Source organism: Dama dama, chromosome 20, assembly GCF_033118175.1.
Source record: "Dama dama isolate Ldn47 chromosome 20, ASM3311817v1, whole genome shotgun sequence".
NCBI lineage: Eukaryota > Metazoa > Chordata > Mammalia > Artiodactyla > Cervidae > Dama > Dama dama.
Genome location: NC_083700.1, coordinates 16,614,713 through 16,641,256, shown reverse-complemented (window position 1 = coordinate 16,641,256; position 26,544 = coordinate 16,614,713). Strand labels below are relative to the sequence as shown.

The following is a 26,544-nucleotide window of genomic DNA, read 5'->3' as shown; positions in this document are numbered from 1 at the left end:
TTCACCTTCCCTTGTTTTCTTACCATTTCTGCATTTCACAATTTGGGTCACAGCTGTGATTGATGAATCGGGCCTCATTTCCCATACGGTAACTGTCAATCACCATCCCACTATCCAAGTTCAGACAATAGTGGTCACTGTGATTATGATACTGCTCAATCATCCTGTTCCTAAAGAGGAGAGAAATGATTAAAACCCAGTTAATGATTAAAAGTTGAAAGTAAATTTCAAATATTTCATTTTCCATTCTAATCTGGTACCTCTGCCATTTTACTGGAGTATGCTTTACCACTGTACCTGAACTCCTGCTCACTGACAACCTCTCCTAGGTATTCAATGATGAACTGCCCAGCTTTTAGGGGTTCTTTGGTTCTGATTCCCCAACCTTTTTCTTCAGCTCGAAATCGTTCTAGACATTGCACCCACTCATGCCGCTGTATCCTCTGGTTACAGCACTGCTCGCCACAGGGGCAAGTGTTGGGGGAACACTCAGCAAAGATCATTCTAGAAAGAAAAGGAATAATTACATGTCAATTAACACCACATACCATCTATATGAACCCATTTTTTTAAATAGGAATTTAAAAAATGAATTCAAAGGGACTTCTTTACTGGTCTAGAGATTAACACTCTACACTCCCCATGCAGGGGGCCCGGGATTGATCCCTGGTCAGGGAACTAGATCCCACATGCTGCAAATGAGTTTTCTCATGGTGCAACTAAAAAGATTCCACATCCTGCAACTAAGAGCCTATGTGCTGCAACTAAAAGATCCCGTATGTTGCAACTAAGACCCAGCACAGCCAAAAAAATGCATAAAATTAATTTTTATTTTAATAAGGTTAGATTGGTAACAAAGTTATTAACAAGGTAATAATGTCTAAATTCAAAAGTTAGTAATACTGAAAATATCCAAGTCAAGTTGCAAACACTGATGCTTCTTGCAAATTAATAAATTAATTGTCCACTCAGCATCCTGGGCAAACACTAACATATTTATTTCTATACTAATATATGAGGGCTTCCATGGTGCCTCAGTGTTAAAGAATCCTCCTGCCAATGCAGGAGACTCTGGTTCCATCCCTGGGTTGGGAAGGACCCAACCCCTGGAGAAGGAGAGGGAAACCCATGACAGTATTCTTACCTGGGAAATCCCATGGACAGAGGAACCTGGTGGCCTACAGTCCATGGGATCACAAAACAGTCAGACACGACTAAGCAATTAAAGAACAACAACAACTTCCTGAACTATTGAAAGAAAGAAAGAAAATAAGCAATGAGGCAGCTATATTAATTTCATAGACAATAAATAAAATATCATATAAAAAAGCACAGAAATGTTAGCATCTAAAGAGATGCACATTTAAACAACTTTAAGGACATATGATACTCTGAAATAGTAAACCAATGAAATACTAAAGCACTAGAAATAAAGTTAAATGTCAGTAACTAAAGGAGGTGGAGCTAAGGGGAAATAAATATACATTGGTGGTGATACCAAAAAGTAACTCAGTATTTTATGAGCGCTATTAGAAAGTATATATAAGAATTACATATATATACATGTATATATGTATACATATGTATGTTCTTATAATTTATACAGGTATTTTTCTCCTTTTGAGAATATACTCTAAGGGTTAAAAAAAGGAAGTTACACAGTTTCATAGTAGTATCATTTTTAATAGCAAAATATTAAAAGTAACTTGAATAATGAACAACAGAAGAATGGCAAGCTGTGACATCAATCTAAAAAGGATGAGCTTATGGATTACAATGATACATAAAAGCACATACAGAAAATACCTGAGTGAAAAAAATCTGCATAAAACATCGACTACCTAAATAACCAAGCTACTACTATGTACAATTTATGTATGTACAATGACAAGATGAAAATTTACAGTGATGTAGGTAAGGTAGAATTTCCCAGGTGGCACATTAAAGCAAAAACACCGATTTTCCTCAGCCCACAGGACAGCTGACTAGAGATCAAGATTGGAGAAGCAGCTATCTTTGTCTAGGAAAGCTATCTAGAACAAGGAACACTGACGGGAAGTTCGTTAATTCTCCTTTGCTACATATCTGCTAAGGTTAATAGAGATAGAATCCTTTGTCTCAATTAGACATTTTCATTTTGAAATCTCAATCTCATTGAGAACTCACACTTCCTGTCTCTGACAACAGCCTTACTATCTCTCATTAGCATCACTGACTCAATCATCATGTGTATTAATATATCTGCTATACCCTAATGTCTATCAACTTAGTTTCCACCCAAATGTATCATGACCGTCTACTAGTATTATTTTTATTAGAGAGGTTAAAGAACTTTCCTTAGGTCTCATAGCAGTAAGAGGATTTAAACCTGAGTACATAACACTCTAGATGACGTTGTTTCCTGTTACTCTATTGAGCCCATTTTGGGCTGAATATGTCCCCTCAAAATTCAGTTGAAGACCCAGCCTTCACTGTGATGCTATTTGGAAGCAGGGGCTTTGGGAGGTGAATAGGTTTTATTAGGTGATGAAGGTGGGAGCCTCGTGATGGGATTATTGTTGTTTAATCTCTCAGTCCTGTCTGACTCTTCTGCAATGCCATAGCCCATCAGGCTCCTCTGTTCATGGGATTTCCCAGGCAAGAATACTGGAGTGGGTTGCTATTTCCTTTTTCAGGGGATCTACCTGACCAAGGGATCAAACTCGCCTCTCCTGTAGCTCCTGAATTGACAGGTGGATTCTTTACCACTGGGCCACCAGAGAAACCCTCATAACAGGATTAGTGGCCTTCTAGGAAGAGGAAGAGAGAGAAGTATCTTTATACCATGAGCATGCACTGAGGAGAGGCCATGTGAGTATACAGGGTGAAAGCATCTGTCTATAAGCTAGGAATTCACTAGACATTCAATCTGCTGACAATTTTACCATGGACTTCCCAGCCTCCAGATCTGTGAGAAATATATTTCTATTTAAGTCTACGATAGTTTGTTATAGCAGCCCAAGCAGACCGAGTCCATCAGTTAGGTTTCATATATCATTTTTGATTTCTTGAGAGGAAATCAAAGAGTCTACTTAACCTTTTCCTTTAAATGAAGTCTTTTTTTCCCCGGCTACACCATGTGGCTTGTGGAATCTTAGTTCCCCAACTAAGGATTGAACCCAGGCCCCTGACAGTGAAAACACATAGTTTTAAACAGTGGACCACCACGGAATTCCCCTAAATGAAGTGTCTTACAGATCTTAAAGCCTGTGCTTACAGAATTAGTTTAGTACAGTACCTATTGAGGCAGTCATCCACACAGCCCTTTTTGGTGTCATCATCTGGCTTCTTACAGTTACAAGTAGTAGCCTCATAACCAGAAAGGGGTTTGACATCAACGTAGACATCTTGAGAGAAGACAGCAAAGAATAGTTTGTGAACATATAGAGTAATTTTTTAAGTGCCAGGCTGAGAACATTGATCGTATGGAGGCAGAAAAAACAGCTCCCACTTTACTCACTTGAACGAATTTTTTTATATAGTGGGACATCTGGTTTCTTGTACAGCTAGAAGAAAAAACAGAAAAATCCCGATATAGCATTCAACTTCAAATGCCAGAAAACAGTATAAATCACTAAAAATAAAGAAATGATCCATGTACTCTGCCCATATGGAAACACTTACTTTCTGGGTTGGATACATTTGAGGTGTGATCACTTTTTACCCTGGAATAAAAGGTGACTACCAGATCAGGGTAAGAGAACTATATTCAACAGAAGCAATCATAAGTAGATTAAAGAAAATGCATTTTTTGCTAGATGTTTCTTCAGCAAGTTATTGGACAGATTTAAATGACTACCACACTGCAGATTAAAGCTATTCATTTGGATAAATTAAGATTTTATCTCCCTCTATGAAAAGAAAGGAAAACTTGCACAGGGCTTGTTCAGAAGGGTAGGGTAGGTATATGATATAAAAAAGATAAGTATCCAGCTTTTTCAGGGTGAGTGTTGTAGGAAAACACATTTTACATTTTAATTAAGGCAATTAATTCAGTGAACAAAGGGGAGATGGCAGGCAGGATAATGGTGTTCTCATACTGCAATAAAGAATGCATTAGGAAAAAAATGTATTAGTCAGTCTGTCAGTGTTTTACTATAGAAGACACTACCAAAAAACAAACAGGAGCTTGGTTTAAGATGTTTAAGCTAGAGTGTACTAATCTATAAGAATAATCCCACCATCATTTTTCAGTGGGTACAGTGAGTCAAAACACTATCTCCTTTATTGTTATGAACTCTCTGAGATAAATATCTAATATACTGACCCTCTTAAAATTCAGGAAAGACCAACAGAGAAGAGAATGCAGATGGGAATGTTCATTGCTTTTGGCTTTCCAAAATTAAACTTTGGTGGAATTTTGGCAAAACTCAGGAGCTTATTTACCTCATTTGCATGACTACTTCTATTTCCCAATGGTAGCTCCCAATATGGATTCCGGGGGCCTTTGCTAAATATAAAAATTACTGGGGGAAACTTTCAATTAGGTAAGTAAGAAAGAAAAACAGCACCTTCCCAGTTTTAGTTCCCAATATATTTAAAAGTACAAAAGTATTAAATATTTTCCCTCTTTCCTTTGGTAGAAGATTCTCTTTTGTATGTGAAAAATAAATTCCAAACTGATGGGAAGGAGCCAACAAAAATAAAGCCTGAAATTTCTTAATGCTGCTGGCAGTACATCTAAATTCTCTTGAGACCTGCATCAAACAGGATTCTTACAGAACAGAATCTTTGCTACCAAAATAAAAGTCCAGAATAATAACTGAAGGTTTCCTAAGGAAGCAGGAACTTACTGCTATTTTGAAGTTATGAGTAAAGGCAAATAGGTCATATTAAATATGGATGCAAATTCATTTTTCTTAGTCTCTGACCTTCACAGGGACACTTCTCTGTATTTCCTAAGATGAGAGCGTAACAAGGAGGCAGAGAAAAAGACTTGCATCTCCCTCTCCCCCATTTAGCACTTAAGAATGAAATATGGTAAGATAGGCTCATACCTGATTATGTTTCCACTGCCAAAGAATGTCATAGGGAAGCTGAAAATCAATTCTCTTTTGCCTTAGATATTTTCCTGAAACAAAACAATACTATCCATTTCAATATTTATTTTAAACAAAGGGTCAAAGAGCCACAAGCTTTAACATGCACCGAGTAAAAAAAATAAACATTTCATGTGAAATTTTATGAATTTTCCATCACCAATTTTTAATTTTTGCTATTCTTTTCCACTGTGCTCCATGCGGTATATGCTAAAGATATGTTTTAATTTTAGCTTACATAAAACAACTAGCATAGCAAATTTACTGCAAAATAAGTCATCAATATGAAGCAAACTAAATATTAAGAATTGGTCAATCATTAAAATCACTAACCAGAGCATCTTTTATCTTTTTTACATTATTGTACATAATTTAAGGCTAACTACAAAAGAAGTATAAAATTTTTCCAAAATAGGAAACTCTGAATTTAAATAACTCAAGAGTATTTACATGTAAATTTATGATCTGTTAACATTTTTCTTCCTACCTACTGAAATACTACTACTTTTTATAGCCAGTTTCAAAGCCCTTTTCTACCATAAAGAGGCACCCTGCCCCCAACTTCTTTACTCTATATGATTTTTTTCTTCATGAAGCACTATGATGCTGGACTCACTTCTTGCAGGATTTAGACTTTTCCTTGTTACCTGGATGTGTTTTATCATGGTCTCCAGACCAGCAGTTCTCAAAGTGTGCTCTGCTTACCCCAAGGGATCCGAGAGGTCAAAACTATTTTGGTAACACAACTAAAATATTATATGTGTTTTCATTACGCTGACATTTGTACTAATGGGGTAAAAGGAATAGTGGGTAAAACTGTAGTTTTAGTATGAATCAAGGCATGTGGCACAAATCTCTATTACAATGAAACCAGCAGAAATGAACTATTACTGCATTATCTAAGAATGCTTTTGATAAAGTAGGAAAAATATTAAATCTTGACCCACAAACCAAAATCTTTATTCTGCATGACCCAATGCTGAACTAGTTGGCTTTTTTCATAGAATGACATTTTTACTTAAAAGAACTGACAGACAATGGTTATTCTAACCCAGGAACTGAAAATAAATCCAGTGAACTTGTTACTTCAAGAACTCCAACTGAAAATATGTTTCCAATGATAAAATTTTAGTTTGAAGTGAACACTGGAATTTTGCAAAACTTGTGTCTACTAATTATGAGATTCTGTTTTCCAATACTTAAGTTTTTCTCATGAAACAAGTGGCAATTCACAAATATGAATTGTTATGGATACATACAGGAAATGGAAGAGCAATATAATTCAGTGAACTAATATTTTCCAACATCTAATGCATGAAGTGATAAAAATCATACATGGGTAAAAATCCATTTAACTTAGAAGAGAGACCAATGGATTTTAAGGCAACAATACAAAAAATCCATTGATTTCATACTCCAGCAGTAGAATGTTAAGGAACAGTGTTCCTTAGAATGTTAAGTAGAAAGTTAAGGAATTGTTGCTATAATATCAAAGAATATCTACAATTATGTGAAATTATTAAATCTTCCTCTCTTTCACAACTTTTTACCCATGTGAGGTCAGATTTCTTCATATATTTAAACCATAATAACAGCACAACAAATAGAATGCAAAAACAGATTAGAAAATTCAACTGTCCTATATTAGCCAGACATCAAGGAGATTTACAAAAATGTAAAATAAAGTCACTTTTCTCATTAAAAATTTTTGAGGAAAGTTATTACCACATTCAGACTAAGACGAAAACATAATAAACTTGCCCTCAAAAAAATAGGGGGGAGTTATTTGGAATCAAGATTGCCGGGAGAAATATCAATAACCTCAGATATGCAGATGACACCATCTTTATGGCAGAGAGTGAAGAACTAAAGAGCCTCTTGATGAAAGTGAAAGAGGAGAGTGAAAAAGTTGGCTTAAAGCTCAACATTCAGAAAACTAAGATCATGGTATCCCGTCCTATCACTTCATGGCAAATAGATGGGGAAACAGTGGAAACAGTGGCTGACTTTATTTTTTTGGGCTCCAAAATCACTGCGGATGATGATTACAGCCACGAAATTAAAAGACACTTACTCCTTGGAAGCAAAGTTATGCCCAACCTAGATAGCATGTTAAAAAGCAGACATTACTTTGCCAACAAAGGTCTGTCTAGTCAAGGCTATGGTTTTTCCAGCAGTCATGTATGGATGTGAGAGTTGGACTATAAAGAAAGCTGAGCGCCGAAAAATTGATGCTTTTGAACTGTGGTGTTGGAGAAGACTCTTGAGAGTTGCTTAGACTGCAAGGAGATCCAACCAGTCCATCCTAAAGGAGATCAGTCCCGGGTGTTCATTCGAAGGACTGATGTTGATGGTGAAACTCCAATACTTTGGCCACCTGATGCGAAGAACTGACTCATTTGAAAAGACCCTGATGCTGGGAAAGATCGAGGGCAGGAGAAGGGGACGACAGACAATGAGATGGTTGGATGGCATCACAGACTCAATGGTCATGGGGTTGGGTGGATTCTGGGAGTTGGTGATAGACAATGAGGTCTGGCATGCTGTGGTGCATGGGGTCGCAAAGAGTTGGACACGACTGAGTGACTGAACTGAACTGATTTTCAATAAAAATATTATTTGTTAACATGTAATAACATGCAGTGAATTTATTCATCTGATAAATCTGATGACAGAGCAATATGGATTATAGTTCTATCTAAGGAGAAATAACTTATGGAGGTTAATATAACAAGCTGCTGTCTGAGGTTACAGTTGGTAGAAGATTGGAGTCCATATCTTGACAAACCAAAGGTGAATGTATAACTACAAAGTCTGTAATAAGAAGCACAACAAGGAAGTAAACTTTGGTATATTTAAATAATGAATGTGCAGCTGTTAAATGAAGCGAGGTATATATTTACTCATGTGAAAACTTATTTTCCAAGTTGCAGAAGAATATTAGAACAGGGGCTGACTTTAAAAAAAAAAAAAAATCCATTAAATGACTATATATGGTGGGGACTGACTAGGAAAGGGCACAAAGGAACTTTCTGGAATGATGATAATGTTTTTGAGAAAGGTCTGGATTATAGAGGAGTATGAAAAAATTTAAAAATCGAGCAAAAGTACATTTAAGATTGGTGGATTCTATCAAGGGTAAATTCAAATAAAAAGAAAAACCCTATAAACAAATACTGAGATCTTGATTCTGACATTATGATGAATTATTTAGCTGGAAGTATATCAATGCCTGCAGTTTACTTTGCAGTGTATCCAAAAACAGGATGGAACAACAGATGGATAAATACATGATAAATCAGGCAAATATTAATGATAAAATCTAGGTGATGGTTTTTTTTTGTGATGGGATATTTTGTGTTCAGTTCCTTCAAATTTCTGTATGCTGAAGAATTTGGTAACAAAGTATCAGGAAAAAATAGCTATATAAATATATATGAAAGAGTTTGAAAGGGTATATGCTAAACTAGTATGTTTCTGGGAAGGGGAACTTTATCTTTCAATTCATATCTTTCTACATTAGGAATTTTTATGAGTATGTACTGCTTCTAACAACAATCAAACAAATATAATTTTTTAGCAAGTCAAAATTGGCTCTGAGAAGACAGGACAAACCCCTTGATGTAAAGGGTTAACTCTTTTCTTAGTGTGTTTTCTGTAGAGAAGAGGTTGTAAAAGTATGAAGGAGCGGACAGTAAGTTCTGAATATTTAAAAAGAATACTTTTCTCCTTCCAGAAAGGAAGCATCCATTATTCACGTCAGTTTTTTTTGGCCACACAGCACGTGGGGGTCTTAGTTCCCTAATGAGGGATCAAACCCACGCCCTCTATAGTGGAAGCATAGGGTCTTAACAGCCAGGGAAGTCCCATACTTCAACTAACTTTAAAAACACAATTTTCCCCACTGTCCAACATTTTCAGTTTTCCTAGAAACAGCTCCACAGATGTTATATGTTGCCTTTCTTGGTATTATTTGTATTTCTCTTTGATCCCTGGGTTGGAAAGATCCCCTGGAGAAGGGAAAGGGGATACTAGGATACTCTAGTATTCTGGCCTAGAGAATTCTATGGACTATATAGTCCATGGGGTTGCAAGGAGTCAGACACGACTGAGCGACTTTCACCTTCAGTTTTCTCTAATCCATATACTAAGAATTAGGGAAAAAAATGATGAGACAGTCTTTCCTTTCCTCTAATATGTTTGAAACCAGAGCCAGGTAATTCATTTTTAATATGTGAGACTCACCTAAAAAGATCCTTGTCAAATTCTGCTGGAGATGATACCTTAGAAAAACGTATTCAGGAGTTCATCATTTGGAAAAAATACTGTTTTAACTAATCCTCATTTTTTAAATGGAAAAAAAAAATCACTTTCACCTGAAAATTAGATGAAATCATATCTTTTGTGGATTTTTCTTATTGTATACTGGAACCTTGAGATCTCAAATCCTGCCACTGACTATTAGGAAAGGAGCAAAGAAATCCTTTACTTTTTCCCTTTGAAATAAAACTCATTTTGTGGGCCAAAAAAGTCATTTCAAGGAAGAGATGACAGGAGATTGTGTTGACCTTGAAATCTAAAAGGGAAAGGTCCATGATGATTTCTTTTATAAAACCAATTCTAATATGAAAAAGATACGAACAAAAGGAGGAAGAATATTTCACAAAAGCATTCTATTGTTAATCAAGTAGCTAGGCAAACAAGGAAACCAAAGGAGAGGGAGCTATTCAATAAAAAGGAGAGAGGTAATAATGGCTCTACCTCTTTTCAAGATACCTTAAAATCTGACAAAAATTTAGCCTTTTTTGTCCCCTAAATAAGGTACTGACCTTCAGAAAAAGTTCAGCTCATTTATATATAAATCTGAGTATTGGGTTATAATATCGCTCTATAAGTAGATTAGAATTATTCACTTTTCCTTTGTTATTCTATGAAAATGGTCCCAATACCATCCAAAGAAAAGTTGCAGTGGTAGTGTTTGAGTGAAATGTGTGCCACCAAAGGGGTTATAAACAATGATAAAAGATACAAGATGAAACTGTTTAAATTTCACTAAACAAAATACAAGGATTCAAGTTTTCAGTTTTATCCGCCTGAGGAAAAACAGGTGAGATTCAGAAAGACAGAAAGAAAGATTTCTATCTCCCCTTTGGAAGAATGTCAGCTCCACAGAGACAAGGATCTTTACTATTTTGTTTACTGATGTATCCCAAGCATCTAGAAAACTGCCTGATCAAAGAGCAGGTCTTAAATTTTTTAATGAAATGAAAAGATATATTCCATGGCTTAAGTTTTGAGGTACTCCACCAATTGTTTTCTTTTAACTCCACGAAGCAATATTATCATCTTTCCTAAGTTTCTTGAATTCTCTTCTTCCTAAGCACAATCTTTTTCTTTTTTTTTGGCTTGGTTCATTAATTAATATTCCTCTAGTTTCATTTGAGATATAATTTAGATATATCACTGTATAAGTTTAAGGTGTATAGCATAATGGCTTGAGTTACGTATGTTGTGAAATGACTACAGCTATGCATTGAGTTAGCATCATTATCTCTTACAAAGACAATAAATGGAGAAAGAAAAAAAAAAAAGGAAAACATTTTTTCCTTGCAATGAGAACTCAGGATTTACTCTCGTACAATTTCATACATACAGCAGTGTTAACTATAGTTACCATGTTGTTGATTATATCCCTAGTTCTTACTTATCTTGTAACTAGGAGTTTGTACCTTTTGATCTCTTACCCGCCTCCTCTTCCCACAACCCTTCCACTCCGGTAACCACACATAATCTGATCCCCTTTTCTATTACACACACACACAAATACTTTAAGATTCCACATATAAGTGAGATCATACAGTATTTGTCTGACTTATTTCACTTAGCACAATGCCCTCAAGGCCCACCACATAGTTGCAAACTGCACGATTTCCTCATTTTTATGGCTGAATTAATAATATTCCATTGTGTTTACATGTGCACATGCGCGTATTATAGTATGATATACATACAACAACTCTTTTATCCATTCCTGCTTTGATGGACACTTTGGTGGTTTTCATATCTTGGCTGTTGTAAATAATGCTGCTATGAACATGTGTGTGCATGCATCTTTCCAAGTAACTGTTTTCATTTTCTTTGGATACATTCCCAGAAGTGAAATTGCTGGATTACATGGAAGTTCTATTTTTAATTTTTTTTTTTTTTTGCTGCACCACCTGGGAGGCAGGATCTTAGTTCCCTGACCACGGATGGAACCTGTGTCCCCTGCAGTGGAAGCATGGGTTCTTAAACAATGGATTGTCAGGGAAGTCTTTCAATTCAAAAGAAGAAGGAAAGAAAGCCTATTGTAAATACCCATAGTTTTGCTGACTGGATCTTTCTGCCTTACTGATGTTCCAAGGTTGTTTCTTTCTTTCCTTTTAGAGAACTTCCTTTACTCACAGGGTAAGTTTGCTGGCAGCAAACTGTTTTAGTTAACCTTCACCTAAGAAGCCTTTGCTTCTCTTAATTCTTGGAGGGATATTTTCAGTGGGTATAGGATTTTGGTTTGACAGTTTCTCTTTCGGTACTTGAAAAATGTGCCATATACATGAATTCAAATGAGAAATCCACTGTCATTTGATTTGATTTACACCTATGCATAAGAGCCATTTCTCTCATTGTTTTAAAACTGTTTTGTCTTTAGCATGCTGAAGTTTGATGTGTCTTAGCCTGGATTTCTTTTGCATATATTCTGTTTGGGGTTGCTCATCTTCTTGAATCAGAAGGTTTATATGTCTTCTGCCAAATGTGGAAAGCTTTCAAGCCATTTATTTACCCAAGCACTTTTTCATCTCTATCTTCTTATCTCCTCCCAGAACTCCAAAAATATAGATATGAGCTCTTTTGTCATGGTCCCACAGCCTATCTCTCCTAATGTCTATTTTTTCTTTTGTTCAGACTGGGTAATATTACATCATCTAGTTCACTGATTGTTCCCTGTGTATCTTCATTTTGTTGCTGAATCTATCCCTGAGCATTGTATTTCAGTTACTGCATATTTTTATTCTAAAATTTCTACTTGTTTTTCCTATCTTTCATTTCTTTGTCAAGGCTCTATCTTTTTATGTTTTAAGTATGTTTATAATTGTCTGAAGTGTTTTTTACAAATTATAACTACTGTAAAATAGTTGTCAGATTATTCTATTATCTTGGTAATGGCATACATTGATGCCTTTTAAAATTCAGTTTGCAATCTCCCTGGTTCTTGGAATGACATGATTTTCAATTCAAACCTAGACATGGGATTTTATATGGCACATGTCTCTGAACTAAATTTTTTGTTATTGCCCAACAGTATTACATTGTGTACATCACATATTGCTTATGTGCGTGGCATGCAGGACCCCAGTTCGCAGACCAGGGATGGAACCTGGGTCCCCTGTAGTGGAAGCGCAGTCCCAACCACTGGACTGCCAGGGAGGTCTCTGGACATATATCTTCAATTTTTTGGGTACATACCTAAGCAACAGAATTGCTAGGTCTTATATTAAATCTGTCATTAACTTGATTGATTATTAAAATGTTTTCCAAAGAGGTTATACCATTTCATGTTCTCACAGCAATGTATGAGGGTTCCAGTTTCTTCACATTATCATAAATCTTTTAATTAAAGCCATTTCTGTGAGTGTGAAGTGATATCTTGTTATGGTTTTTTTAAAAAATATTTATTTATTATTTATTTGGCTGCATTGGGCCTGAGTCACAGCACAGGGGATCTTCTGCTGGGCAAGCATTAGGCTTCTCTCAGTTGTAGCAGATAGGCTTAGTGGGCCCTTGGCATGTGGGATCTTACTTCCCTGACCAGGGATCAAACTGGAGTCCTCTGCATTAGAAGGCACATTCTTAACCACTGGACCACCAGGGAAGTCCCTTGTTATGGTTTTCAATTCCATTTTCCTAATGACTAATGATGTGGAACATCTTTTCATATGCTTATTGACCATTTCCATCTTTTTTGGGGGGAAAATATCAATTCAAATAATTTATTCACTTAAAAATTGTACTGTTTGTCTTTTTATTATTGAGTTATAACAGTTCTTTATATATATGGGATTTTGGATACAAGCCTCTTATTTGAAAATGTTTCTCCCTTTTGGTGGGTTGTTTTAGTTTTCTGGTGGTGTTCTTTGAAGTACAAAATTTTAAATATTAACATAGTTTAATTTGTGTTTTTTCCCTTTTATTGTACATGATTTTGGTGTCAGACATTTAAGAAAATTATTACCTAATGCAAGGTCACAAAAATTTACTGTTTTATAATTTTAGCTCTTGTATTTTTAGGTTGATGATCCATTTTGAGTTATTTTATCCTTCTGTATGGGTATATCCAGCTATCATAGAAACCATGTGCTGAAAAGATCATGCTTGCCTTATTGAACTTATTGTAGAACTGTTGCAAACAATGAATTGACTAAATATGTGAAGGTAAAATATACATTTTGATAAATGAGTACTCATCATAAAAAGTAAAATTTCTTTGAAATTCAATTCTCTGAAGAGATAAGGAAACCTGATTTCATTAAAAAATTTTTTAAAATATTATTTTCCACTTACTCCATTGATGACAGGGTGCATTTTTATTTTATTTAACTATTTTATTCAGATAACTAATATGGCAAAGACAGAGATGAATGTAGGACTGGCTGACTCAAAGTCATGCTCTTTGTTTACATGATACTGGAAGTGACCTGTTTCAAACAGCTGACAGGCCTCATCCTGTATCCTAATCTTAAATTATCTGAACAACAAAACAACACTGTCCACAAAAAAAAAAAAAAAAAAATTCAGTCCTGTAACAGCCTGATGTTAAATCTTGTTTCACAGGAAAAAAGCCCACTACTTGGTTAGGCTTTCCCATTATTTACTTAATTTTAGACCACTGAGTACAGATTAGTCTTAGTGAGAGACTGAAGTGGGGATTTAGAGTGAAAATCTTTAAATTAATTAAATAAATTATTAATTTATTAATAAATAAATTAACTTATTTCCATTCTGGACCTCTTAAACACTATTTATGCCAGATATCTGACTTAATATTGGCCTACCCATCATTCATCTCATCTCCCTTGGAGCTAACTGACTCTATCACCCCCTGAAAAGTTAGAACTTCTTTCCAAAACATGAGTTATCAGTTAGCTAACTTCCCATCCAGAGGAAAACCAGTAAGACCAAAATGGTCATGTTTTCTTTTACATGGAATTACCTCTTATTTTCAAAGCCTGTTTATCACTAGCAGTCTAGGAAATAGATAAATCTGCTGAGAATCTTCTTCCACTGTCATGATTTCACTACTAAAAGCAAAAGGCTCCTTCAAAAGAACTTTGGTAGTAAGCCCAAAGAATACGGAACTTCCTCTCACCTCTCTTAAGTAAGCACGGTACAGTTATCTAGCTGAGAATCAAACCCTGTAATGTGGTGTGTGCTGTGCTCAGTCACTCGGCCGTGTCCGACTCTTTGCGATCCCACGGACTCCTCTGTCTATGGAATTTTCCAGGCAAGAATGCTGGAGGGGTTAGCCATTTCTTATTCCAGAGAATTTTCCTGATCCAGGCGCCCGAAAGGTGGAAAGGTATGCTTGTAACGCTATGTTGTAGTTAAACTATTCTCTAGCCACCCAATACAGAATAACTGAAGCAAACTAATCTTTATTGCATAACTTGTCTATCCTTGCTGCTTTAAATACATTGCTGGTGCTGGGCCTTCTGGGGAGAAAAAAGGAACTAAATAATCATAACACAGAGAAGAGCACCACAGTCAAGAGAGTCACCGGTGAAGAAGATACTAATAGTACAGGATCAACATCTTACTACACAATTAAGTTGTTCTTGAAAAAAAAAATTCTCTTCTTACATTTAACTTATTCTGATTTCTCCTTCTTTTCTTTCATTTGTATATCCAATATTTATTAACCTTCTATTAGGCACCACATACTGGAAAATGAAAGGAGAAAAAGAAACACAAATGATCCTGTGCTCCTGAAGCTTATAATCTAGTGGAGGAGACAGATTAGTAAATGAGTAAATAAAAACAGCAATTAAAGATGATAGAAAAATAAACAGGGTGCCGTGATACAGAACTGATATAGAGGGAAGAATCCTATATGGTAAGACAATCAGGAAAACAATTTTAAAGAAAATAATATTTAAGCTGGTACTGACATTTAGCCTGTACTCAAAGGATGAGAAGAAATTCACTGTGGAAAGATCTTTTTGGGTAAAGGTAATAATAAGCAAAACAATCTTTTGGCTATAAAGAGCTTGGAATGGTCTAGAATCTGAAAGAAGACCAGCATGACATAATACAGTGAATAAAGGAAATCTGGGAAACAGCAGAGGCAGAATAATGAGGTAGTCAGGAACCAGATCATTCCCAAGTGTTGGGATAAGGAGTTTACAGTTTAATGGTGAGCCACTGAGAGGTTTTAAAGATGATTTAAATTATAAAATGACTTTTCTTTTTACTGAGTAGAGAGTGGATTGGAAGAGAGTAAGAATGAAAGTAGACAGATCTGTTAGAAGGCCCAAGCAAAAGATAATAGTGGCACAGACCTGAATAACAGCAATGGGATTTGAATAGAAGCAGGATATATTCAAGGATGAAAATAACAGAACTTGGGGATGGAATGGATGACGAGTTGAAAGAATGAAAGAAATCCAGGATGACTTCCAGGTATACTTTACTTATTTGGTAAGATTCTGGAAGGTATTATTATTGGAATGCTAAACAAAGACTTGACATTTGCTTCAAAAATAAACAGAAAGATAAAATTTTCAAGAATATAAATGATCAAAAAAGCAGTGGGTCTTTCCCCTTTGATTATTACATATCCACAAGTCATCTCCCTTTGAACACAGAAATAATTAGAAACTGAAGTAATGAAATAGTTGGGTTTTCCTAGAGGACTCACTTAGAGAATCAAATGCTACAGATAGTGTTGCTATTGACACTTCAGTGAATAAGATTTATGTTATTTTGACCCCTAGAAAGCAAAAGAGTTTTCAAAATTCTTCAGAGTGAATACAAATTAAAAGGTAAAGACTTGACCTCCTAGAGATACAGAAATAATCAGAACACAAAGACATTAATTACATTTCACCTAAACTCAAGAAATACCATTTCTTTTTGGAAATATATTGTGTATACTGAGTACTCACCAACATGAATGGGGGCTGGGAATAATCCATATTCATGTTCTCCTGGAGTATATTCCAGCTTCTCTTTCTTTAATTGGATCAGTCGGCTCTTTGGGCTGTGATTAGAAAAGAATGGAAAATAGTCAAAGGCAAGAGAATTGAAAAATACAGGAAAAAAAAATCACTCTATCAAGCATTTGTTTTAGTGGTAATTAATCATTTGTAGAAACACTGAATCACTATGTTGCACAGCTGCAACTAACAGAGGGTTGTAGGTCAACCATACTCAATTTAAGAAAATGCAATACTGGGCTTCCCTGGTGGCTCAGTGGTAAAAAATCCACCTGCCAAGGCAGGAGACATGGTTTGATCCCTGATCCAGAAAGATTCCACACGCTGTGAAGCAACTAAGCCCATATGCTACAACTGTTGAGCTTGCACTCTAAAGCCTAGGGACCTAAACTACAGGGCCTATACACCAAAACTGCTGAGGCCCGCAGGTCCTACACTCTGCGTTCCGAGAAAGAAAAGACCCTGCCCTGAGAAGCCTGTGCACTGCAACAAGAGTAGCCCCTACTCGTTGCAACTAGAGAAAAGCCCTCACAGCAATGAAAACCCAGCACAGCCAAAAATAAATAAATGAGTAAAATTTAAATGAGAGAGAGAGGAAAAAAAAAGAGAATGCAATGCTATTTTGAATTAAAAATCACCTTTATTTAATATAATAAAGAATGCACTTGGCTTCACAGTAATTTATGCAAAAATAGTTAACAAAATGTTGTTGTTGCCACTGTTCAGGCACTAAGTCATGTCTGACTCTGAGACCTCATGAACTGCAGCATGCCAGTTCTCCCTGTCTCTTACCATCTCCTGGAGTTTGCCTAAGTTCATGTCCACTGAATTTCATAAAGCAGCAAAAATTCCAAATTCACAATTTAGAGTGATAATTTTTAAAAGTTTACCTACAAAACAAATGTATTTTTTTTCCTCCTATAATTTTGAACCCAAACTAGTCATTTCATGTGAATCTCCTAATTAGGGACAAAGAAAATAAGTGGTAACAAATGGTTTATGTGCAAGAAACTATTCTGTCTGACTTGTTCTACATGTCAAAAATAGATGATTTATATACATACCTGGTTTGTAAATAAAATTGTGGGGGGGGGGGAGTATTTGTTTTAACAATGACTTCAATTTTAATGTATACTTTTTGTCGCGAGAGTTACTAAGCACTTTCATATATTTTTAAAATCTAAATTTTTGGAATTGCCTTATAGTAATTATACCTAAGAAAGAGCCTCATTAGCATTCTCCAACAGTTCTGCAGAAGGAACCTAAATTTCAGATATGATCATAATGACTGCTGTGCATTTGCTTAATGGTTTATAAAGTACTTTCAGATATTATTATTCATGTCAATCCCGTGAAGTAGGCAAGAAATGTTTGACAGATTTGAAAACTGATGGTCTACAAAGCTGATCTGCTGACTAGCTGGTAAAGAGATTCAAGATGAAAACCTCAGTTACTTGCTAAACTCCTATTCAATTACTATTCTTATTATTTTATTCTATCATGCTTCATCATTTTTTACTTCTTCCACTCATCTTACTGGGTCAGTGTTCCTAATGTTTGTTGTGAGATAAAAATCTCAAGCAGATAATAAAAAGGAAAGGAAGAAAAGAAGGGAGAAAAAAGAAAATGAAATAAAGAAGAGGGCCTCATTCAGTCGACTCTGATTTTATCTTGGCTCAAAGTTCCAGTAAATAAGGCAAGGTGAATATATTTCTTTCATGAGTTATGACATACTAACTTTCTCCAAACAAGTCTAGTCTATTCTATCTTGTAACAACTAGGTATGTGAATATACACATTTTGCAGATGAGAAAACTGAGGTCCAAATATTAAGTTATTTGAAGAACCCAAAGTTCTTATTAGCAGACTGGTTCTTTTCAGTGAATCCTTCATTTATTTATTCAACAATTACTGAACACTCATTAAGTCCAGGCCTTGTTCCAAGTGCTGAGAAAGAGTGGGGAATAAGACAGTTTACCTGGGTAGGCATACAAAAAGGAAACAAGAAAAACTAATAACCCTGAGGAAAAAAACCCAGAAAATAATAAATGCTAGGCAAATAATTAAAATGTGATGAACAGCAAGTTATTTGGGAAGGCTTTTCTGAGGAAGTAACATTAAGCTAAAATGTAAATGTTACTGACACTCAGGAGAGGATCTGGAAAATAAAGGAAAATCAGGCAGAGGAAATAGCTGGTATAAGATGAAAGTTTAAATGAGATTGGAGCATTAGAAGAAATAAAAGGAGACTGAAGCAGTCCAGGTGAAGTTAGAAACTAGGTCATATGAAGTTTAAAGGCAGTGGTAAAAAGTTTGGGGAACAGTTACAAAGAAGGAAAGGAAAGATACTAGACTGTTCTATTTATATCTAAAGATCACTTTTCTCATTTTAAAAAATGACCCAAGAAGTGATTTGTGACCAGAAATATGAATTTTCTAACCAACCAAAACCTGTATTTCTTTACTGTCAAAGTCAAAAAAGATCAGGAAAACAACTGTGTCTAGAACTAAGCACTCTGTATGAAAGAAAATTTGGTTTACACTTTATTAGATTTAAAATTTAACCAAACCAATTAAACAGATAACATAAAAGCTTTCTTTTAGCTAACACAGGAATGGAAGCAAAACTAGTATCTTACCCTGGTGCCAAAAGGGTAAGCAAGCATACAAGGGGCAGTAGTTGTGAAACAGAATACTTGGCAACCTGAAGTTAACAAACAAAACCACACACACACACACACACACACACACACACATAACGTCAGGGTCACCTTCAAAGTTTTACTCCTTCAAATAAATGAAACCTTCATTTGAAAAAAAAAAAAAGTGATACTGTTAGTGCATCAGTTGTGTATGACTCTTTGTGACCCCATGGACTGTAGCTAGCTAGGCTCCTGTCCAGGCAAGAACACTGGAGTGGGTAGCCACTCCCTTCTTCAGGAAATCTTCCCAACCCAGGGACAGAACCTGTGTCTCCTGTACTGCAGGCAGATTCTTTACCACCTGAGCCACTAGAAGATCCCAACCAAAACCTTGAATACATCCCATCAGTTACAGACTCCCTAAAAGAATCAAACTGATTCCCTGATTTTGCAATGCTGATATCTAAGACGAATGACATCATCATGGATAAGATAATCATGTGAGAAACTGTTTTCCTAGTTCTTAGTCAAGTCTGAATTTGGTTCTAATTTAGACGTAACTATTTATTTCCCTGTTGGTTACAACACAGAAGGCGCTCTGTTTTAAATACTCTGCTTCTGCTCCATGATATTAACAGAGAGAATTTAGTAGTTTCTGTCCATTTGTCTTGGGGATTCTGAACATTCCTGGCATTTTCTGTGGTATTTATTTGTGTGCCACTATCAGTTTAAAGTAATGCTCAAAATTTTCCAAGCCAGGCTTCAACAGTATGTGAACTGTGAACTTCCAGATGTTCAAGCTGGTTTCACAAAAGGCAGAGGAACCAGAGATCAAATTGCCACCATCCGTTGGATCATCAAAAAGCAAGAGAGTTCCAGAAAAACATCTACTTCTGCTTTATTGACTATGCCAAAGCCTTCGACTGTGTGGATCACAACAAACTGTGGAAAATTCTTCCAGAGATGGGAATACCAGACCACCTGACCTACCTTTTGAGAAATCTGTATGCAGGTCAAGAAACAGCAGTTAGAACTGGACATGGAACAACAGACTGGTTCTAAAGAGGGAAAGGAGTATGTCAAGGCTGTATACTGTTACCGTGCTTATTTAACTTATATGCAGAGTACATCATGCGAAATGCTGGGCTGGATGAAGCATAAGCTAGAATCAAGACTGCTGGGAGAAATATCAATAACCTCAGATATGTAGGTGACACCACCCTATGGCAGAAAGTGAAGAAGAACTAAAGAGCCTCTTGATGAAAGTGAAAGTGGAGAGGGAAGAAGTTGGCTTAAAGCTCAACATTCAGAAAACTAAGATCATGACATCTGGTCCCATCGCTTCATGGCAAATGGATGGGGAAACAGTGGAAACAGTGACAGAGTTTATTTTGCGGGGCTCCAAAATCACTGCAGATGGTGACTGCAGCCATGAAATTAAAAGATGCTTGCTTCTTGGAAGAAAAGCTATGACCAACCTCGATAGCATGTTAAAAAGCAGAGACATTACTTTGCCAACAAAGGTCCATCTAGTCAAAGCTGTTTTTCCCAGTAGTCATGTATGGATGTGAGAGTTGGACTATAAAGAAAGCTGAGCACCGAAGAATTGATGCTTTTGAACTGTGGTGTTGGAGAAGACTCCTTTTTTTTTTTGGAGAAGACTTTTGAGAGTCCCTTGGACCGCAAGGAGATCCAACCAGTCCACCCTAAAGGAAATCAGTTCTGAATATTCATTAGAAGGACTGATTCTGAAGCTGAAACTCCAGTACTTTGGCCACCTGATGCAAAGAACTGACTCATTTGAAAAGACCCTGATGCTGGAAAAGATTGAAGGCGGAAGGAGAAGGCGACGACAGAGAATGAGATGGTTGGATGGCGTCACCGACTCAATGGACATGAGTCTGAGTAAACTCTGGGAGTTGGTGATGGACAGGGAGGCCTAGCATGCTGCAGTCCATGGGGTCACAAAGAGTTGGACACAACTGAGCAGCTGAACTGAACTGAACCTAAGAGCCATGATGGAGATACACAATGAGATTATTATTTTAATGCCTGCTAGCGCAATATCCTATGGATGTTGGGATCAATGAGATTTCCCACTAATCAAGGAGCGATTTCCACATTCAAGTCTTATCATTTAAGGAATACATTTCATAAGGCTACAACTACACAGACAGTGATCCTCTGATGGAACTTGGCAAAAGAAACTGAAAACCTTCTGGAAAAGACTCTAGATCTCATTAAGAACATTCACGGTTCACAGGAGGAGGTCAAAATGTCAACATTAATAGAAGTTTGGAAGACATATCCAATCCTCATGGATGACTTTGAGGGGTTCAAGACGTCACTGTAGGTAGTGTACTGCAGATGTGGTATAAACAGCAAAAGAATTAGAATTAGAAGGGGGACCTGAAGGCGTGACTGAATTGCAATCTTACACAATTTTCACAGATGAGCTGCTTCTCACGGATGAGAAAAGAAAAGTGGCTTCTTGAGATGGAATCTACTCCTGGTGAATATGCTGTGAAGATTTTGCTCAAATTAGAATATTACATAAATTTAGTTACTAAGGCAGTGGCAGGATTTGAGAGGATTGACTCCTATTTCGAAAGAAGTTCTGTGGGTAAAATGTCATTGCATGAAAAAAAAAAAAAAGAGTACTGCATGCTGCAGAGAAATCATTTGTAAAAGGAACAAAGATGTAGCAAACTGCACTGCTGCTTTGTCTTCAGAAATTGCCTCAACTGCTCCAAACTTCAGCAGCCACCACCCTGATCAGTCAGCAGCTGTCAACATAAAGGCAAGACTCTCTGACAGCAAAAAGATTACAACCTGTTGAAGACTCAGATGATGGTGGATTTTTTTGACAATACTTTTAATTCAGGCACATATGTTTAAAAAAGACGTAACGCTGCCACACACTTGACAGACCACACCACAGTGGGAACATAACTTCTATGCGCACTGGGAAAGCAGAGCCTCCGGGTGACTCCCTTCACTGCAACATTCACTTGATCGCAGTGGTTTGGAACCAAACCTGCAGTATCTCTGTGATACGCCTGCATGTATAATGTAAAGTGCTTTTTATGCTCCTCTTCAGAAAAAGAACCCATTTTCCTTTTATGCAGCAAACACCCAGTGCTTCCCTGCTGTTTCTTTCTGCGTACCTCCTTTTACACAGAACATGACTGCTGACACCTCTGGTCATCATGTGTGTGGAAGTTTTTCAACACACCAACAAATTCTCTTTACACCAGGTGGGTGTCCTAAAATTAACTCAATTCTAACACTATCCACCTAGAGACACTGTTAAATCCCACAGGTGAAGGGCTCAGTCCCAAAAGACTGCCTTCACTCTATTTCAGATGTCAGTTGAAAACATTAAGTTCCCAGGTTACCCATAAGTTATATCCTACAAACTGGAGGTCCCCATTACCTCTTCTCTCAGGTCTGATTAATATGTGACAGCCCTAACCTCTCTGGGTGTATCATTCTCCTTGTACTTTCAACTGCTTAGCAACCTGGAAGCTCGCTGAACTCTATACTATTAGGATTTTATGGAGACTTCCATTATTTTTTTCCCCCTTTCTTCCTATTTTTATTTGAAGATAACTGCTTTACAAAAGCAAAAGATATTTAGAAGAGGTTGCAAGAACACACAAAAGAACTGTACAAAAAAGGTCTTAATGATGCAGATAACCATGATAGTGTGGTCACTCACCTGGAGCCAGATATCCTGGAGTGTAAAGTCAAATGAGCCTTAGGAATTACTATGAACAAAGCTAGTGGAAGTGATGGCATTCTAGCTGAGCTATTTCAAATCCTAAAAGATGATGCTGTTAAAGTGCTGCACTCAATATGCCAACAAATTTGGAAAACTCAGCAGTGGCCACAGAACTGGAAAAGGTCAGTTTTCATTACAATCTCAAAGAAGGGCAATGCCAAAGGATGTTCAAACTACCATATAATTACACTCATTTCACATGCTAGCAAGGTAATGCTCAAAATCCTTCAAACAAGGTTTCAACAGTACGTGAATCAAGAACTTCCCAATGCACAAGCTTTTACCTCCAGATGTAAAAAGCAGAAGAATCAGAGATCAAATTTCCAACATCTGTTGGATCACAGAAAAAGTAAGAGAATTCCAGAAAAACATCTACTTCTGCTTCACTGACTATACTAAAGCGTTTGACTGTGTAGATCACAGCTATCCATGGAAAATTCTTCAAGAGATGCGAACACCAGGCTACCTTACCTACCTCCTGAGAAACCTGTATGCAGGTCAAGAAGCAACAGTTAGAACTGGACATGGAACAACAGACTGGTTCAAAATTGGGAAAGGAGTACATCAAAGCTGTATATTGTCACCCTGCTTGTTATAGTTATACCCGGAGTTCATCATGCGAAATGCTAGGCTGGAGGAATCACAACCTGGAATCAAAACTGCTGGGAGAAATATCAATAACATCAGAAATGCAGATGATACCATCCTAATGGCAGAAAGTGAAGAGGAACTAAAAATGAATCCTAAAATTTAAAGAGAGTTAAGTAATGTCTCTCTTGGCAGGTCAGGATCATTGAGAAATATGAGGGTTTTAGAGTAAGAGGTTTTTCCAACCGTTATAGGTCCTTCATGTGAAATTTGATAGAGGAAAGTTGGAAGGCTTTTGATTTCTCACCTTGGTAGGTGAGTTTATAAGGACAATAAAACACTTTTGATACAAAAGTAAATTAAAACTTTTGTAAAGGTTTCCAAACAATAGCAGGTTCTGAAGCCTTAGAAGCATGTCGCTCAAGCTGCTGAAATCATACTACAGGAGATTTTTCCATTGTATATTAATCAATATATGTAAATAAAACTAGACTTAAAGGCCATTACATCAAAGTAATGATACTTAATCCAATAGCACATAAAAAAGATTACACAACAAGATCAACCTGGATTCATTCCAAAGTCATAAGGATGGTACATAATCAATGTGATATATCACATCATCTCTAAAAGACAAAAACCACATGATCATTGATAAGATGCAGAAAAAGCATTCAATAAAATTCAACATCCAGTCATGATAAAAACTCTTACCGAAGTTGGTACAGAGGGAACATATCAACACAATAAAAGTTATTTATGACAAGCCTACATTCAATATAATGCTTGACAGTGAAAAGCTGAAAGCCTTGCCACTAAAATTTGTAACAAGACAAAGATGCCCACTCTTACCACTTTTCTTCAACATAGTATTTGATATCTTAGCAACAGCAATCAGATAAGAGAAAGAAAAGGTATTCAAATTGGTAGGGAGGTAAAATTTTCATTAGATGCAGATGACATGATATATCTTATATAAAGACTCCACACAACAACTACTAGAACATTTAAGGTAGCATGATACAAAACTTGCCAAAATATGCAGAGAGCTCATACAACTCAATAACAAAAAACCAAACAACCTAGTCAAAAAATGAGAAGATCTAAACAGACATTTCTCCAAAGAAGAAATAAAAGATGACACAAACAGATATACCATATTCTTGGACTGGAAGAATAAATATTGTGAAAATGACTACCCAGTGTAAGCTATAGATTCAATGCAATCCCTGTCAAATTACCAGTGGCATGTTTCACAGAATTAGAACAAAAAATTTTACAATTTAAATGGAAACAAGACCATGAATATGGATTGGAAGAATCAATATTGTCAAAATGGCTATTCTACCCAAAGCAATCTATAGATTCAATGCAATCCCTATCAAGCTACCAACGGTATTTTTCACAGAACTAGAACAAAGAATTTCACAATTTGTATGGAAATACAAAAAACCTCGAATAGCCAAAGTAATCTTGAGAAAGAAGAATGGAACTGGAGGAATCAATCTGCCTGACTTCAGACTCTACTACAAAGCCACAGTCATCAAGACAGTATGGTACTGGCACAAAGACAGAAATATAGACCAATGGAACAAAATAGAAAGCCCAGAGATAAATCCACGAACCTATGGACACCTTATCTTTGACAAAGGAGGCAAGGATATACAATGGAAAAAAGACAACCTCTTTAACAAGTGGTGCTGGGAAAACTGGTCAACCACTTGTAAAAGAATGAAACTGGAACACTTTCTAACACCATACACAAAAATAAACTCAAAATGGATTAAAGATCTAAATATAAGACCAGAAACTATAAAACTCCTAGAGGAGAACATAGGCAAAACACTCTCTGACATAAATCACAGCAAGATCCTCTATGACCCACCTCCCAGAATATTGGAAATAAAAGCAAAACTAAACAAATGGGACCTAATGAAACTTAAAAGCTTTTGCACTACAAAGGAAACTATAAGTAAGGTGAAAAGACAGCCTTCAGCTTGGGAGAAAATAATAGCAAATGAAGAAACAGACAAAGGATTAATCTCAAAAATATACAAGCAACTCCTGAAGCTCAATTCCAGAAAAATAAATGACCCAATCAAAAAATGGGCCAAAGAACTAAACAGACATTTCTCCAAAGAAGACATACAGATGGCTAACAAACACAAGAAAAGATGCTCAACATCACTCATTATTAGAGAAATGCAAATCAAAACCACAATGAGGTACCATTACACGCCAGTCAGGATGGCTGCTATCCAAAAGTCTACAAGCAATAAATGCTGGAGAGGGTGTGGAGAAAAGGGAACCCTTTCACACTGTTGGTGGGAATGCAAACTAGTACAGCCACTATGGAAAACAGTGTGGAGATTTCTTAAAAAACTGGAAATAGAACTGCCATATGACCCAGCAATCCCACTTCTGGGCATACACACTGAGGAAACCAGATCTGAAAGAGACACGTGCACCCCAATGTTCATCGCAGCACTGTTTGTAATAGCAAGGACATGGAAGCAACCTAGATGCCCATCAGCAGATGAATGGATAAGGAAGCTGTGGTACATATACACCATGGAATATTACTCAGCTGTTAAAAAGAATTCATTTGAATCAGTTCTAATGAGATGGATGAAACTGGAGCCCATTATACAGAGTGAAGTAAGCCAGAAAGATAAAGAACATTACAGCATACTAACACATATATATGGAATTTAGAAAGATGGTAACGATAACCCTATATGCAAAACAGAAAAAGAGACACAGAAGTACAGAACAGACTTTTGAACTCTGTGGGAGAAGGTGAGGGTGGGATGTTTGGAAAGAACAGCATGTATATTATCTATGGTGAAACAGATCACCAGCCCAGGTGAGATGCATGAGACAAGTGCTCGGGCCTGGTGCACTGGGAAGACCCAGAGGAATCGGGTGGAGAGGGAGGTGGGAGAGGGGATCGGGATGGGGAATACATGTAACTCTATGGCTGATTCATATCAATGTATGACAAAACCCACTGAAATGCTGTGAAGTAATTAGCCTCCAACTAATTAAAAAAAAAAAAAAAACGAAAAGAAAAGAAAATCCAAAAATGTTAAAACGTGAAGTCAGGATAAAAAAAAAAAAAAAAAGATCATGACTAGCCAAAGCATTACTGAAAAAGAAATACAGAGGTGGAGAAATCAGGCTTCAGACTATACTACAAAGCC

General features: G+C 36.5%; 1 protein-coding gene across 7 annotated transcripts in view; it reads right to left on the bottom strand.

Annotated features, from left to right (window-relative positions):
- ASH1L (ASH1 like histone lysine methyltransferase) overlaps window positions 1-26,544 on the bottom strand; it is a 203,310-nt gene that overhangs the window by 38,354 nt on the left and 138,412 nt on the right. For all 7 annotated transcript variants that reach the window (XM_061120600.1, XM_061120603.1, XM_061120604.1 and 4 more), the window contains 6 exons: window positions 16,277-16,371; window positions 5,037-5,110; window positions 3,500-3,545; window positions 3,278-3,386; window positions 298-504; window positions 24-170 (listed from right to left, as the gene is read on the bottom strand). In XM_061120600.1, the coding sequence (XP_060976583.1) occupies window positions 24-170; window positions 298-504; window positions 3,278-3,386; window positions 3,500-3,545; window positions 5,037-5,110; window positions 16,277-16,371 (678 nt within the window). The remainder of the gene's footprint in view (window positions 1-23; window positions 171-297; window positions 505-3,277; window positions 3,387-3,499; window positions 3,546-5,036; window positions 5,111-16,276; window positions 16,372-26,544) is intronic.